The 18,153-nt window shown below is 42.2% G+C and overlaps 1 protein-coding gene across 1 annotated transcript; it reads right to left on the reverse strand.

The window, feature by feature from the left end:
- Positions 1–346: 346 nt before the first annotated feature.
- Positions 347–17,799, reverse strand: LOC139467093 (uncharacterized). Its single transcript, XM_071248810.1, has 11 exons — positions 17,535–17,799; positions 13,645–13,765; positions 12,265–12,398; positions 11,702–11,810; positions 11,140–11,273; positions 9,399–9,504; positions 5,808–5,941; positions 3,414–3,486; positions 2,665–2,786; positions 1,705–1,917; positions 347–688 (listed from the first exon to the last, which is right to left on the reverse strand). Exons 1-11 carry the CDS (start codon positions 17,611–17,613, stop codon positions 615–617), a joined length of 1,299 nt encoding a protein of 432 aa, XP_071104911.1. The 5' UTR covers positions 17,614–17,799; the 3' UTR covers positions 347–614.
- Positions 17,800–18,153: the final 354 nt, after the last annotated feature.

An 18,153-nucleotide genomic window follows, 5' to 3' on the forward strand; every position in this document is an offset into this window, starting at 1 on the left:
CGTCAAAACTTACGCGTGTCTTGAATGGCTGTACACACACGTGCGAGTGAGACTCGCCACTTTGAGTGAGTGAGTGTGTGAGTGAGTGACTTGGGTTTTACGCCACTTTGAACAGTATTCCAGTTATATCACGACGTGTCAGTTTGGAGTGCGAGGAAAGCCCGAAGGGATGCTAACCAAGAAACATAACCTGGGCGAACCGGGATTTGAACCCACGACCGTAGATTTCTGGCGTTGCCAAGGGACGCAACTCTGCACAGCAAATTGCGACGACATTTTTGAGAAAGTTGTTGGTCAAAATATACCCGCGAATGCTAGAACCGCCTCACATTCTGTTGAAGACACGAGTACTTTTTAATATGAAACCAATTCTAACTGTACAAATATGCAACACACTTCCACGTCACTGACGACCTATACAACATGTAAAACATCCTTGTTTGGGGCCCAAGTCCATTTCAAGTGATCCGGAGTCATGAATATGCATCATACTAAGCTGTGGGTTGGACACACTTCGTCCGTAGTGCGAATCCCTCGACCAGTAAAAGTGACGTGCAAATCACAGCATAGGTAACGCCGGTCGTCAATTACGTCATACAGGTGCCTCACGTGATTCACGACAGCATCACTGACAGGGACAGCATGGCAAAGCCAAGGAGGAGAGACACTGTTGTAGATGCTGCTCCATCTGAAAATAATAATGATAATAATAATAATGATAAGAACTTATAGAAAATCACAGTCATTTATAATAATAATAATAATAATAATAATAATAATAATAATAATAATAATAATAATAACAACAACAAAAACAACAATAACTTATAGAAGATCACACTCATTACTACACCACTTTTGAAAGGGTACTCCATCCGCCATAAGCTCTACATTGACTGAACACCTACCTCGAACACTCGCGTTGACATACATGTAAGTCAAGTTGTTTGTTTGTTTGTTTCTTGTTTAACGCCGCACTCAGCAATATTCTAGCTATATGACGGCGATCTGTAAATAATCGAGTCTGGACAGACAATCCAGTGATTGATATCATGAGCATCCATCCATGCAATTGGGTTACGATGACATGCATCAACCAAGTCAGCGAGTCTGACCACCCGATCCCGTTAGTCGCCTCTTACGACAAGCATAGTCGCCTGTTACGACAGGCATGGGATGCTGAAGACGGGTGGAATCCCGGGATCCCGCAAAGTGGTAAGTATTTATGACATGCACTGATATAACTGAAATACGGTTAAACCAGACTCACTCACTCACTCACTAACACCGGAATTCCATGCCACGTACAAACATCCTTAGTCATACAACGAAACCTCATTAATCCAGAAACCCCGCATTCCGGACGCTTGCTGTTGTCAATGCCAGGTAAATATAACATCCTTAGTCATACAACGAAACCTCATTAATCCAGAAACCCCGCATTCCGGACGCTTGCTGTTGAGAACGCGTATATGTACAAAGGGATTTTACGTCATATCAATAATCTGGTAACCAGGAAACCCGCTAATCCGGACCATTTCACAGGTAAAGGTACAGTTCGGATTAACGACTACAGAAGCTGAATATAGATACTATTTTGAGAACAATATGTGATAATATGTCTGCGAGTGACGTGACACAGTTGATATGTTGGCAAGGTTACGAGAAAGCATCACTAACTGAACGACAAATAGGAAAAGTTACCGTAGTTGTAGTTTGGCGTGGTAGTCTTCCCTTGGTTCTGACCCTGGGTGTTGGCAGTTGGGCTGGTGTTGCCTCCATTTACAGTAGTTGTAATAGTGGTAGTAGTTGTGGGAGTCGTACCAGCAGTTGTTGTTGTTTCAGGAGTCGTAGTAGTAGTAGTAGCTGATGTTGTAGAAGTAGTACTAGCGGCAGGAGTTGTTGTAGTTGTAGCACCTATGTGCAAAATAGGTTAACACATACTGTTAGCTATCAGTATGTGAACATTGGCTATATGTATTTTGTGGCACAGCAGTTCATCCATTTGGCGTGCCAGAAAACTGTGGTCATGGGTTCGAATCCCAGATTCATGCTGACCTTTTTTAGGTTCGTCAGCAACATACTATAGGACATCACTTTATCGCCTTCAATGACGGCCGCGAGAAACGATAATGCGATAATACGAGACGAGAAAGCGATAGCCGCGGACGAGAAAGCGAAAACACAAGACGAAAATGCCATAACACGAGACGGGAAAGCGATTACACGAGAGAGAAAGCGATAGCAGGAGACGAGAAAGCGATAACACTAGACGAGAAAGCGATAGCAGGATACGAGAAAGCGATAGCAGGATACGAGAAAGCGATAGCAGGATACGAGAAAGCGATAACACGTGACGAAAACTCTCGTATCCTGATCTCGTTTTAATATCGCTTTCTCGCGGACGCGATTGTAGGCGATAAAGCGATGTCCCCTCCCGACCACCATATCATACCCCTGCTCGTTGGTAAACATCTGAGCTCCACACACCCCCCCACCCCACCCCACCCGCCACACCCCACCCCCACCACCCCCTTCAAGCTCAAAAGCCACGATATGACTGGATTACTGTTCAAAGTGGCGTTATACCAGTAAGTTATTCAATTAAACAACAAATGCATTAACCCTAACATCCACGTCGGCAGTGTGATGACCACGACTTACATCCGAAGTCCGTTGTGAGCTGCTGTTTGAGCGTGTTCACCTCCGTTGTCGTCTCCGCCAGTTTGTCGCTGTCACAGACGGGGCTGACAGTAGCGAAACAAGCGTCGTACACATCAAGTAGGCTGAAAAAGGGGGTGTTGGCGTTAAAGTAAATTTTGTAGAAGAAATGTGTCACTATCACAATTTCGAAAAAAACACAGACCATGTATAAAGTACATGTCGAGCTAAGGGACCGATCATTTCATATTATGGTGGCTTGGATTTCATCAAACGAAATAAATTGTCCCGAAAATATTATGCTACAGACGGCTGAAGAAAAAAGAAATTGCCTGCCACAGAAATACATTGTTGCAAGGTGTTTTTCTTAAAAAAAAATTCAGGCTCATATTATTAAATATCTTGTTTTTACGGCTGCGGCTGACGAAATATCTAATCTCGATACAACATCCCATCCTGCAAGTTACAATCGTCAAGTTCCAAACAATCGTTACTAACATTTAAATCGCTTGATACGAAAACACCCGTGAAGATCCGAGGTAGAATAGGTCTTCAGCAACCAATACCTGTCGTAAGAGGCGACTAACGGGATCAGGTGGTCAGGCTGGCTGACTTTTAATCGTATCACTAATGCGTGGATCGATGCTCATAATGTCAATCATTGGATTGTCTGGTCCAGACTTGATTATTTACAAAAAATAACTGTAACGACTGTAACGAAAACAACAACATTGTAATCATCAATCACTCACCCGCATCCAGCCGCCGGCAATCTCACATTCTCCGATGTGTTACATCCCTTGAAGGCCTCCATACAGGGGTTGGCTGGAATAAAGAGGGTCCGCATTGGTAAGGTGGTAGCTGTGTATATACCGTATTCGACATAATAAGCGCCCCTCTCTAATAAGCGCCCGCCGCGATATTTGCTGATATATTGGCTAGTGAACAATCCCAATTAGCACCCCTTCCGATCAATGTACACAAGACTTATTTATTCGTGTATTATACGCACTCGTGTGTTATATGCACCCTTAATTATGGGCAATTAAATTCTGGAAAATATATCTGTCGTGTATAATACACACAGACTTTTATTTTGTATCATTTCAGGCTGTCAGCATAAACCCCGAAATTTACAATCTTTCAACTCTGTTTTTTTTCCCATTTAAATAATATTCTAATAAGAGCCCTCTATTTCTAATTTTGAGAGCGCCCTTGGCGCTTATTACGTTGAATACGGTATTATAATATGGACAGAGGGTAAAAGTACTTCCAACTATGGTCATCTCACACGACACATATTACCACTTTCAGAGATGCTTTTACCAACCATAGTTATAGAAGTTAAAGTTTGTTTTGTAATACCCAGATTTGCCTACACCACCAGTAAGGCTGTAGGGAGTTTGTGAAGCGAATGGCCCTAATATACCTAGTATGGTGTCCTGGCCTCTATCGAGGTAGCCATCTTGAAAACTGGACTTTTATATTTTGAATTTTCCAACACCCACCTCACATATTTCACTTACAAAGTCTGGTATAGAAATTCGTTATTCGATACTGTTTTGTTTTAATATAATTAATTATGATGTGCAAGGACATTAATATTTCTTTCAGATCACGTTCGTGACTTTGTTCATAAAAATTATAGTTAAAATTATGAACAAGGTTTGGCCTCTAAGGTTTGAAGAGTAGTCTCCCTTTGACCCTCAACGATTGTGTCAAGTTTTCATTTTGACGTGTGCGATATGGACACTAGGTAGTGTAAACTTATCGGGCAATAAATTCGTTATGGTGTCTTTACTCGCCGTATACGGTGTCATTTTAGTTCAGCAAAAATATATTGGGCGACACCATAATCAACCGAACCCATTATTTTTCTGCTAGCCTAATATGACACCATATACGGCAACCAAAGACACCATAACTAATAAAATATCTATTAATGTTCAGTGAAATATTTAAGCTTTTGCTTAGGTAGTTTTTAAAATCAAATTTAATCGGTGATATTCTATTGACCTTTAACCGTTCTTCATCAAAAGCTGTATAGCATTATATGAAACTCCTCGTCGCTTTCTACACATTTTTCCAGCTGATGCGACAGCCCATGACAGTGGAACCACTGTACTTTAACTCAAGTCGCAATCGAAAGTGTCACAAAGTACCTAACTCATCAGTGTCATCGGTGAGTGTGTCTTAAAGGTGCTCTCTCCTCCAGGTCTCATGCCAATGTCCAGACGTTGTAATACGTGTCATGCGTGAAACGTAGACATTCCCTTTATGTAATTATGGTATCCATTTATTGCCAGATTGACAACATAATATTTGAATTAACTGAGAAACAGGGGCGTTGGGGTAGCCTAATGGATAATGCTTTCGCTCGTCATGCCGAAGCCCCGGGTTCGATTCCCCATATGGGTACTCGTGTCCCCACTGTGATATTAAATTAAACCCCCACTCACTCACTCACTCACTCACTCACTCACTCACAAACAAACAAACAAATGGGTTTTGAATAATTTGAATTATACTTGCTTAGTTCCCCTTTGAGGAGCAGGATCTGGTGCAAATATGCCTACATGCATCTATGCCCATGTTCGCCCTGTTCCCGAGTAAACAATACCATGGGAAGGAAGGTAGGGAAGTTGCTTCCCCTGCTTTTGGCGGGTGAAACACGCGTCATTTATGTTAGTCAGTGAGTGAGTGAGTTGGGCTTAAGGCAACTTTGAGCAGTATTCCAGTTATATCACGGCGTGTCAGCTTTATGTGAGAGGAAAGCCCGAAGTGATGCAGGTCTCAGACGTTTACCACTTCGGTGATACCCACGAGCACGGCATTTATTTTAGATCCCCTTTAATACCACGGTCCACATTTACAGTGAAAAGTGTTGTTCAAACATTTCAAAGATTTAAGTATTTGTCAGACATTCTCCGGGTATAAGCCCACCTGCTCTTCCACTTCGAGTATAAGCCCATCCTATTCGTCCACCCTGGGTATAAGCTAAACCGCTCGCCCACTCCGGGTATAAGCCCACTCGCTCGTCCACTCTGGGTACAAGCCCACCCGCTCGTTCACTCCCGGTATTAGCCCACCCGCTCGTTCACTCCGGGTATAAGCCCACCCGCTCGTCCACCCCGTGCCGTACTCACCAGAGCCGCAGTAGTAAGGATCTCCCTGGAAGGTAACGGTGAGGTTGGCAGCGTTCTCGTTGTACTGTTGTAGTAGTCGTGGGCTGCACTTGGCGTTGTTAGTGGTAACGCAGCTTGTAAACACCGTGATCTCACTGAAAAAAGTAAATACTGTAGATCACCTTCTTGATTTACATGATCAAACGTTAAAGGGACGGTCTAGTAGCCTGATGGTTACGGTGTTCGCTCGCCACGCTGTATCACCGGGTTTCATCCCATATACCGTCACAACATGTGAAGCTGATTTTTTGGTGTCCGCAATGTGATATTGCTATAAACCACGTAAGTCTCAACTCACTCACTCAAAACTAAGCAGGTAATGTACAAGATTTGTTGCTTGAGTGAGTGAGCGAGTGAGTGTGGTTTTACGCCGCTTTAAGCAACGGTCCAGCAACATCACCGCGGGGGACACCAGAAATGGAGCTCACACCTTGTACCCATGTCGGGAATCGAACCCGGGCCTTCGGCGTGATGAGCGAACGTCTTAAGTACTAGGCTACGCGTTATTCCGGGACAAGCCGAATAGCGACTCGTGCCCCGCTCATTGTCATTTTTGCGACCGGGATCCGTCTTAGCGCAAACGGGCATACCTGAAACAATTGTCAACTCGTTGCATAATGGTTCACTTACATTTCCCCATATATTATATATATTTCAAATGCAATTTAATCCACTTCGGGACGTCCGAAATTATACAGTTTGATTGAACACATTTAACTGTGTCTTTGGTATATTATTAGATGCAAGACATAATGTAAAATCAAAAATTATTTCTGAGGGATTCTTTGATGAAAAACTTGAAATCATGCGCGCATTCTGATTGGTTTGTCGTCTTTTCGCACATAACATTCATCGATAGGGGGGACGAGTCTTCTTGCAGGTTACGGAAAGGGACGAGAGGTGACGAATGTAATTGCCTTGCCCCAATGACGCTGTGCATCCGTCTTGATATCGCTGGGCCTGGCAATCTCCAGCGGAAGGTCTCACTTCAATCCCGGTATCAGTATTTATGTAAGTCCATTTTGCATGTCTAACTTGTACTGCGACCTGCGTCACAAGGCCAAAGGTCGCTTAATGGTATTTCAGTTACGCCATGGTATATCAAGGAATTTCAGTTATGTCACGGTATTTGATTTACTTCACCGTATGTCACGGTATTTCACTTATGTCACGGTGTATCAGGAAACCCATTTGGACGGATCTCGCAGACCTTTTCCCGCGGACAAGGGTATGGCCAGAAAACCAAGGATCATAAGCGGGAAATCGGGGATTCGAACCTACGACCCGCGGATCCCGACAACACAATGGGCGCAACTCACGATATAGGACGTATATATAAAATAAATCCACACAGACCAAATACACAGAACATGGGAGCTCATGTCACATTAAAATCGCACTGCAATAAAAATATTGTTCAAACTACGCATGCAACGGAATTACAAATACTATTTGTTAATTTCACAGATATCCCCTGTTCAAGCACAAGCAAATTTTTGCCTGTTAACACGGCGCGGCCAGGATCTGACAGCTGTGGTCGTGTTGTACATTACAATATACTGTTATGTTGATACAGCTTGCCAACACAAATACCACTGACCCTTTGTCCGCATTTCCAGATGCACATAGAATCCCAATTAAGAGGCGTCTCTATAATTCTCCCTTGAAAGAATTTATAAATGTGTCACTGAACCCCTGTTTAGGAAAGAATACGGAGGGTTATAAATAATGCAAACGCATGTGCGTATGACGTCAGAGGCTTTAGTTAAGATGGGTCTGTTGAAGGTTAAAGGGCGGCGGTGTGGTCTCACCCCTTTTGTCAGATTCCGCATTTGTCAGATTCCGCATTTGTCAGATACCCCATTTGTCAGATACCTTAAAATCACAAATGACACGGTTGAGTTCTTCCACATAGATATATCCAATGCGTTTTACCAAAGTGTGGCCTTACGGTTCGTGCGGTCACTAAAAAACCCGGGAACCCGGGTTCGATTCCAATTAGCTAGAGATCTTGATATAATGTGAATTATTATATTTAATTAATTTTTTTTTATCGTCTTAATTGCTGTGCAAAAGAAAGTATATACTTAAAAGTTGGATTTAACAAAAAATTACAAACGTTATCAAAACGTTACTAGCCTGAAAACAGTCGTCGAAAAACTGCAAACTTCCAGTCCAAAACACAACTATGATACCCGTATCAAATACATCACCTCGCTCTTCATTAAGGGGCTAAAATAAGAACTGGTTGGCTCGGAGTCAGTATACTGTGTCTGAGCGGGTATTCATGTTAAACTATCTCAGTGGGCTAGCACTTAAACCGACATTAGTCCGGAGTAGTAAAAACAGCCACACACACGTGCATGCTCGTCGCTATATCAGTGTAATAATATTTACGGCGACGTTATCCTCATTCCACCTCACCGATGTTATTACGACGACGTTAACGTTGACGAACATCCAGCTGCTGAGACGGCGGCGCTGCAACGTTACATAACTCACAGCTGATACACAGAAAACTGCATTCACTAGTTGCTGCAGCAGACATCTTCCACCTCACATACCATCATGGCCGATAGGTGTAAACTAGACTTACATCTGCGCGAGGCATGTGTTTTTTTCCAAATTTAGTTGACCTAGGCCATCGCTTGTACGTGTGATTCACTGTAAATACTTCCAACTGAATAAGTGTGGTTGGTCCAACACATACAAGTTTAGCAATAAGGATTCACCAGGTGTCTGCAAGTACGCACACACCTTAAAAAATGCAGAGTATGAAGGCTTACTGAAAAGTTCAAAACTATTTGCGGTTTGGAAAAAAACAACCTCAATATGAGTAAAGACATAAGTAATCCCTTTACGACTGAAAGTTCTGGACGCTTACTGCAAAGAACGCCTACATATTAAAGTGAGTTTTTAAAAAAAATAACTTGTTAATCCGGACGCTTATAATATCACCGTGTGGATTGGTGGGGTTTCAATGGATGTGGGATGATGATGATGATGACGAAATCTATATTGATAATAAAAAAAATACATTACTTGGTGGTTTTATCCCCGGCCGTGCCATACCAAAAGGCGTTAAATTATGGTACTTGTTGTTACCCAGCCTGACGCTTGACATTAAGGGGATAAAACAAGGACTGGTCGGCTCGGGGTCAGTATACTGAGCGTGGTAGAGTGGTGGGCTAGGACTATTAAACGGGCATTAGTCCGGACTAGTACAAGCAGAAACACATACACGTGCTTGCCCGTCCCTATATAAATGCAATAATCTTATCGCGTCGTGAAATCCAATTTCACCTTACCTCACCTCACTTCACCAACTAAATCATCTATGAAAACTAAATGCGAACGAAGCTGTCCGGCACGTGGGTGTGTGGACATGTGAATGGTTCGCTGCCTGGATGGTTGTCGTACCCCACACTACAAGCATTATCTGTATATGTAATATGAAAGACTAGATTTGTGTTTAGCTATTTTTAAAAATGCAAAGCGAAGGGATGGATAATCCCTCTGCCGGCCGGTGACCCTCTGTGTGTTTGTACGTACCTACAGACTTGATTTGAAGTCGCGGAAGTGTTTTGGCTGATGGCACTTAGAGGGTTAACACATTCATAGAATCCAGATTCACACCCAGCAATGTCGTACGTATTCCCTGGAAAAAAACAGTCAAACATTATATTGCCATCCACATTCCGTTATAACGCCATCCACATTCCGTTATAATGCTAATCGCATTCCGTTATAATGCCAATCACATTCCGTTATAACGCAATCCACATTCAGTTATAATGCCAATGACATTCCGTTATAACGCAATCCACATTCAGTTATAATGCCAATCACTTTCCGTTATGATGCCAATCAAATTCCGTTATAATGTCAATCACATTCCGTTACAATGCCATCCTAATTGCGTTATAACGCCATCTTCATCCGTTATAATGCCATCCACATTCTGTTTTAATGTCACCCGTCCTTTTGTGTTGCCAAACATTTACAGCATGTGTACATGAAACAGCGGCGTTATAATGAAAATGAAGTGTCTGCTACCAATCAAACGCCACTACAGTCAGACTTCGTTTTTATGCTTTTACTATTAATCATATAAATCATATATCCTTCACTCCTAAAGATTACACACTTTTATTTCTCCACATATAGCCTATTTGCAGGAAGCAAAAACGATAATGTTCCTGTAGGTAATATACATTTATGGACCGACTGTTTAAATTGGGATTCAAATCGAGATTAGATATTTTATTCAGCTATTATTATATATTGTATAATTTCTATAAACCTATGTACGGAAGCGTAGTGGGGCCACGGTGAATATTTTTGTGTCTAAGTATCTCCTACGTAGGACTTACTATCTCCTGCGAAGACTTAGTATCGACTAGAATAACTATCTCCTACGTAGGACTTAGTATCTCCTACGTTGGACTAACTATCTCTTACGTAGGACTTAGTATGGCCTAGAATCACAATCTCCTACTTGGGACTTAGAATCTCCTACGTAGGACTTACTATCTCCTACGTAGGACTTAGTATGGCCTAGAATCACTATCTCCTACGTAGGACTTACTATCTCCTACGTGGAAGATACTAGTCCTACGTAGGAGATAGTAAGTCCTACGTAGGAGATAATAAGTCCTACGTAGGAGATAATAAATCCTACGTAGAAGATACTAAATCCTACGTAGGAGATAATAAGTCCTACGTAGGAGATACTTAGACCCCCCAAAAAGATTCACCGTGGCACTACTACGCTTCCGTACCTATGAGCCTGAATTAAACAAAAGAAAACTATCTTTTGGTAGCAGGCAATTTCTTTCTTTTCTTATCGACAGTCTGAAGCATAAAACGTTTTTGTAGAATTTTCAGGGACAATTTATTTTTTACGATAAACCCCAGGCTCCTCCCAGATTAACAAATGGTCGGTCCCTTAAGTACTGTCACGAATCACACCGCGACCATCACTATCACACCTCCCTCCTGACCAGCAGAAAGTTCAGACAAGCCAGTAATCGGTACTGAGGGCGTGGCGAGGTTTGTTTATTTGTTGTTTAACGCCGCACTCAGCAATATCCCAGCTATATGACGTGGGTCCGTAAATAATCGAGTCTGGACCAGACAATCCAGTGATTGACATCATGAGCATCGATCTACGCAATAGGGATACGACTACATGCATCAACAAAGTCAGCGGGCCTAAACTCCCAGTTACGTTTGTAGACAACAATTCTAATCCGGTTCTTCGCGGATACTCGGTCAAAAGTTGTTGACTTACTCTCTGAACAGAAGTATGGGTCAGCGTTCATCTTGGAGACGGTCTCTGCCGACGTCTGGGTGATGAGAGTCTGAGCGGTGACGTCACATGATGTTGTGTTGGTTTGCAAGCACAACAGGTACCGGTCAAACGCTCTGCAAACAAATGCAATATTAGCAACAGTCTGTATACCGTTGTCACTGTTATCATTCTCTATATGTAAGCGGGCAGGGGTTTCAGTGAGGATTACGGGATCACTGTGACTGGTTCGAATCCCAGATCGCCCCGTTGATGATCCTTATTGTCAGGAGGGGGCACGGGTGGCCCAGTCGTCGAAGGCGCCGCGATTCGCTGTGCAGAGTTTCGTGGGCACGCCAGAAACCTATGATTGTGGGTTCGAATCCTGGTTCGCCCCGATTATGTTTCTAGGGACCAAACGCAGGGACCAAACTTTACTTCGAGACAAACGCAAGTTCGACACATCAAGGTTCGACACGACAGTGTTTGACTGCATCTTTTTAAATTAAATCTATGAGCCTATATATTAAAATTCCCCACTGACGTATTCATGTCATGCACTTACTGACAAGATTCTGTTGTCGTCGGCGTGTATTCCGCTTCGTAGTAGATGTTGACACAGTAGGAGAGGGCGTCGGCACAAGGGTCGTCGTAGGCAGCGTTGTTTGCGTTAGCTGGGTTCAAAACAAATTGTGACATATGAATTCTGCTACATTTATACCGAAATGAAAGTATTTGAGGAAAACCGGTGTATCCGAAGATCTTAGTTACAAAGCGTAATATGCGTATACATTTATTGTCTCGACTATTCGATATAAGCAATAGTTCAGATTCTGGATTGAGGGAGGATTGTGTGAGTTTTAACGCCGCTTTTAAAGTATTTCAGTTATGTCGCGGCGTGTCAGCTTTATGTGGGAGGAAAGCCCGAAGTGATGCAGGTCTCAGACGTTTACCACTTTGGTGAAACCTATGAGCACGGGTATGGTGCTGACAAACCTAGAAAAATAATCGGGGCGATTCGAACCCACGATAATAGGTTTTTGGAGTGCCCAAGGGACGCAACTCTTCACAGCTAATTGCGGCGCCTAAGACGACTGGGCCCGGAGGATAAGAGAGAACGTGACTTACGCAATGCACAGTTGTAAGGAGCATCCTTGTAGAGGCCGATGATGTCGTTCATGGCAGCGATGATGTCAGCCTTGGCCAGGAGGTCGCAGCTGGCAGTCTCGGTCGCCACACACCCAAGTGCCGTGTCCACCGCCCTGGGGGTAGAAGCATGCTGCCTTATCATACACCCGCTTCAGGACAGTATCTACACGTATAATACGCCTCGTCTACTGCTTTCGCTACGTATGCTACCTACTCTACGTATACTACGTACGCTCTGTATACTGGCTACACTACCTAAACAACGTATACTGCCTACTGTACGTATACTGCTTTCGCTACGTATAGTACCTACGCTACATAGTCTACCTTCTCTACGTCTATTGCCTTAGCTACGTCTACTGATTATGCTATGTACACTGGCTTCGCTAAGTCTACTGCCTACGCTACGTATACTGCCTACTCTACGTACACTGCTTACTCTATGCATACTGTCTACGCTATGCATACTACCTTCGCTACGTATACTGCCTTCGCTACATATACTACCTAGACTACGTATGCTACCTACGCTACGTACACTACCTACTCTACGTACCCTGCCAACGCTACGTATCTTGCCTACGCTACGTCTATTACCTTCGGAATGAATGCTCCCCACGCTATACTTCAACAATAGTTTCAGACTATTATGGCTAAACATATTTGTCAAAGCGATTATCTGGTAGCTTTAGTTCTCAGTATTGGTACTTGCCCTACATAATTTTATTGTAAACAAATATATCTACATGTCTTACGAACACTATTACATACTTTCTAATCAAGTTATCAATAAATCATATCACTTAGATCGTATTGAGGGAAAAGAGCTTCATACAATTCGTACGTGATATAGACTGACGGTATGAAAACGCAACTTGGCTGGATAGAGGATATTCCATGTGTCGAGTGAAATATTTCCTTAAATAAATAAATAAATAAATAAATAAATAAATAAATAAATAGAGGATATTTCATGTGTCGAGTGAAATATCTCCTTAAATAAATAAATAAATAAATAAATAAATAAATAAATAAATAAATAAATAAATAAATAAAAAAAAAAAATAAATAAAAAAAAAAAAAAATAAATAAAGCGATGCGTCTCCAATTGGCTTAATTCGGTGATTAAAGTGAACGAGAACATAAATTGTAAGTACTTTTCAAAACCATTACCATAAAAAAACACTTCTGGTTAGTTTCATTTTTACCCGCCATCAAGCATGGGCGTATACTTTTCTTCACCCGGCAGTTCAGTTTAACAAGAAAGACAGCACAAAGTTATGTCACAACATCAAACTCCATGGCCACGATGGCATCCAGAGACAACGCGGAGTCACATAAACAGCGTGACATACTTACGCGCAGATGGCTGTGTTGTCCCCGGAAGCGGCTGCGATCTCGGCAAACATCGTGTTTCCACACAAATTCACGGCATCTTCACACGCCCCCGACACACCCTGAGCGAGGAACCGGGACGAAGCTGATAAAGAAAACAATATCACTGTTATTCAAAGAAAAATACAGCTGGCACTCGTTTCAAAGTATTTCGAGTCAAATTGTTACCGCAAAACGCATTTTTTTAAAATTTCAGGTCAGTGTTAAGTTTCCTAGGAGATCACGATCACATGGCTCAACTTCTAGCAAAGGAATTACTAGCATGCCCACTTGCTTTTAACACGCAAAAGGCCCGGGTTCGATTCCCACAGGTGCACGGGTGGCCCAGTCGTCTAAGGCGCCGCGATTCGCTGTGCAGAGTTGCGTCCCTTGGGCACGCCAGAAACCTATGATTGTGGGTTCGAATCCAAGTTCGACCCGATTATGTTTCTAGGTTTGTCAGCACCATACCCATGCTTGTGGGTTACACTGAAGTGGTAAACATCTAAGACCTGCATCACTTCGGGCTTTCCTCCCACATTAAGCTGACACGCCGTGATATAACTGGAATAATGTTAAAAGCGGCGTTAAACCCAACTCACTCACTCATTCACCTAAGAGAAGCAACTGTCAGGTGCACTGGCATTGCAACTTGATCGCGAGTCATCGTGCCCTGATAACTAGGATCGTTGTTCATGTTTTTGGTCACAGGTGACTGGGCCCCCCGTGCCCCCCGCTGTTCTTAGGACTAGCAATTAGATGTATGGGGCCTCTCTACGGCCGGACCCCCAGGCCGTTACCATCATACCAACCAAATTTGAAAATAAACATATCGTGCAAAATATAAAGCGCACCTGCTATCTCTCTCAGCATATCTTCTCAATTATTTTGATAAAAGTAACGTGATTTTGTAATCGGATAATCCTGGTACTAAGTCTAGCCCCAGGTGGTCACCCCGATGTATCTCTGTATACTCTCCCCCGGGGGTGGGGGCACGGCTTGTTATCGCTGGTTACATCATCATAACGATGTTATCTTGAGCTAATCTTAAAGAGATCACTCACAGTGTGCTTAGCAACGTGTTGGCTATCAGAACACCCGGAGCGTTTGTTTGTGTGTTGTTTAACGCCGCACTCAGCAATATTCCAGCTATATGGCGGCGGTCTGTAAATAATCAAATCTGGACCAAACAATCCAGTGCTTGACATCATGAGCATCGAGCCACATAATTGGGATACGATGACATGTATCAACCAAGTCAGCGAGTCTGACCACCCGATCCCGTTAGTCACCTGTTACGACAAGTATATTCGCCCGGAGACCCGGATCTTCGCGGGTTATGGCCTGATGGTTAAGGTGTTCGCTTGCCACGCTGTATCCACGGGTTTCATCCCATATACCGTCACCACATGTGAAGCTGATTTTTTGGTGTCCCCCTTCCCCACCATGTGATATTGCTATAAACCGCGTAAGTCTCAACTCACTCAAAACTCAGCATGTTATGTTATTTGTTTGTGTGATTGGGTGAGTGAGTGGTTGAGTGAGTATTTGATTGGTTGAGTGAGTGAGTATTGGTTTAGCCCGCTTCAGCAATATTCAAGCCACATCGCGACGGGGAGCAACTGAAAAGGGCTTCACACTATTTGATCGTGTAAAGGATCTAACCAATGTCCTCAGCGAGAAACGACATATAATTACAAACGTTATGTCAGTGAATGAGGCTTCCAAAATGTTAATACACATATCAGGTTATGTAGGTGTGTATGTCACCATCACAAAGTATATTACTGTGTGGATTCGAACGCGCATCGACTTTACGAGCGAACACGTTTACCACTTGGCTACCCAACCGCCCCTGATCATGTGTGAGTGATGGGGAGTAGTTCCCACCCCGGTCAACAAGCTATAGAAGCGCCCACTGAGGCGACAAATTGTGGATCCAATTGTCAGTACTTTACGATCTCACGACGTTGCGCAAAGAGCTAGTGAGTGAATAAGCATTTATTCCACCGTCAGACCACAATGTCAGGATATGATGCCCTGCCAATCTCACACACACAGCTGCTTTCTACTCAACATTGGTTCGAATCCGATGACAACCACTGGAAATCCGATTATGACCATTGGTTTGCCAATGTTCTGAGGACATTTTTATCAAAACACGGTCACACCAGGTCATCCATTTTAACCATCCAATACTCATTACCAACACGCACAAATAGGTCTTCAGTAACCCATACTTGCCGTAAAACGCCACTATGCTTGTGGTAAGAGGAAACTAACGAGATCGGGTGGTCAGGTTCACTGACTTGGTTGATGCATGTCATCGTATCCCAGTTGCGTGGATTGATGTTCATGATGTAAATGACTGGATTGTCTGGTCTAGACATGATTATTTACAGACCGCCGTCATATTGCTAGAATATTGCTGAGTGCGGCGTTAAACAAAAAAAACAACAACCCAAAACAAAAAAACCCCCCAAAAACCCAAAACAAGCAAGCACGAGCAAGTCTTATCTACTTAGTAACCCCACGGACGTATCCCCCGAAACAAATTAAAATGACGAGATTTAATACATTTGCAACACCGCAAAAAGAGTAACAACGAAGACTAGCGGTCACAAAACAGTTAAAAATAAACGTTGTAACATTCTAACGAGACTGGGTCAGTTTCATAACAATATTAACTGGCTATTTCTTCTCGATATTCCATCAGAACAATGAAGCGTGGTTTCACAGGATAATGCTTAAAAGAGTTTCAAAATGCATGGAAACGATCGACAGCAGTACGATAACATTCCTGACATTCCGCTACCGTTCTGCAGGACTAACGCCCGGAGAACAATATATAGCATGCGAGGTATCCAAAAACGAAACTTTTTTACCAGTTGGACGAGAAACAAGCAATGTCAGCCTGACTGTTGATTAAAAAACAGCTCAGGAAATGTTATCACTGTTTAAATTTCGATTTCCTTACGACCTTGTCTTATATAGTTTGATTGAACATCATTGAAGGCGCATATCCATGCTGTGATGCAGTCTGTCTTCAGAAACACTATATAATATAACATATCTGTTTTAGAACAATATGAGAGATGGGCATGTCATGTTGTTTTTTAGAGTAAGATAATATGAATATGGAATATTAATAAACAGATAAATGTATAAGCAGACGAACAACGTTGTAATATGAATTGCTTCAATTTCTTATAATTTGTTTAAGGCAGAAAAATATAGTTTTGGTCGCATATTAATTAACAATAAGGATAGATGACTTTTGAAAAATTGTGTGTTTCTGTAGTGAGGATAGTATTTTTTCTTTATTCATGATTAATATTACATATAAATCTGTTAATGTATTAAATAAATTAATGATCGATTTTATTGTTTTATGTTGATTTAATTATTATTTGGAGGTCGCTATGAGTAAGACAGGCATCTGGACGGCAAATGGGTAATTATATAAAGAATGTTGGAATTCGGATACTACAGAAATACTGAATCAGGAAAAGATTCAAGTAGGTTTTTCAAACGATTACACATGAAGCAATATATATTTAACATATGAGGTCGACATCAGAGAAAAACCAGTCCCGATTATCCGATGAAACAAATTCCATAGTGTGTAAAAGGTTTAAGAAAAATGTAAAACAGAAGAGGTACGAAACACCAATTAATAAGTTCAAGCGGCAATAAAACGATATTTTCAAAAATATTTCTTTAAAAAAATCCAGAGAAACGGTGTATTCTTAATGTTTACAATCATACAAGTATATACAGGTAGAAAACAACCACGCATATGTATATCATGTTTTATCATGTTACAGATATATAAACACAAATACACAAATAAATAATAATAGAAATAAACTTACCTTGAAAAAGAATCAAAACAACAACGAATTTTCTTGAAATCGGTAGAAGAGTTCCGTAGAATTGGTTGGGAAACATCATCGCGAATTGGAATCTACAGAGGAGCAATCCTGGTATTCGCTCAGACTGGACAACAGATACTAAATGATGACACCTTGCCTACTGTTAAATATAAGCCGACATCTGCCGCGTATCTTAGTAGCAAGCCAATATGACAACAAATACTAAAGTTCCCGTGCGACAATTGGGATCGTTTCTCCCTCTATGGAGAGCGAACAGTGATGCTCTCGGTCTGTAGGCTGTCTCTTTGTACGATCATGCTCAGCGCTGCGAGTTCGCGGGACTGGTGTCACGACTTCGACCCGCGGACGCTCATGCGTGCGAGAAACACAGGGCCTTGAAGTTTCATTCGTCTACCGATGACGCAGATTAGCAGATATATATCTAATCACCGCGATATTATGCTGTAGTTAGGCTCGGAAGAATGATGCATATTTCGACTGATGTTTACCGATTAAATTCGAGAGTTTTGTCGATGGGGTATTTGGAGTTGCTTTTTTAAGGTCACGTATTTCTGGGAGAATTGACTTGTTAGTGCATTGTTGGTAGGAGTGGATCTCA

Source organism: Haliotis cracherodii, unplaced genomic scaffold (assembly GCF_022045235.1).
Source record: "Haliotis cracherodii isolate W230 unplaced genomic scaffold, xgHalCrac1.p SCAF_19, whole genome shotgun sequence".
In the NCBI taxonomy this organism is placed as follows: domain Eukaryota; kingdom Metazoa; phylum Mollusca; class Gastropoda; order Lepetellida; family Haliotidae; genus Haliotis; species Haliotis cracherodii.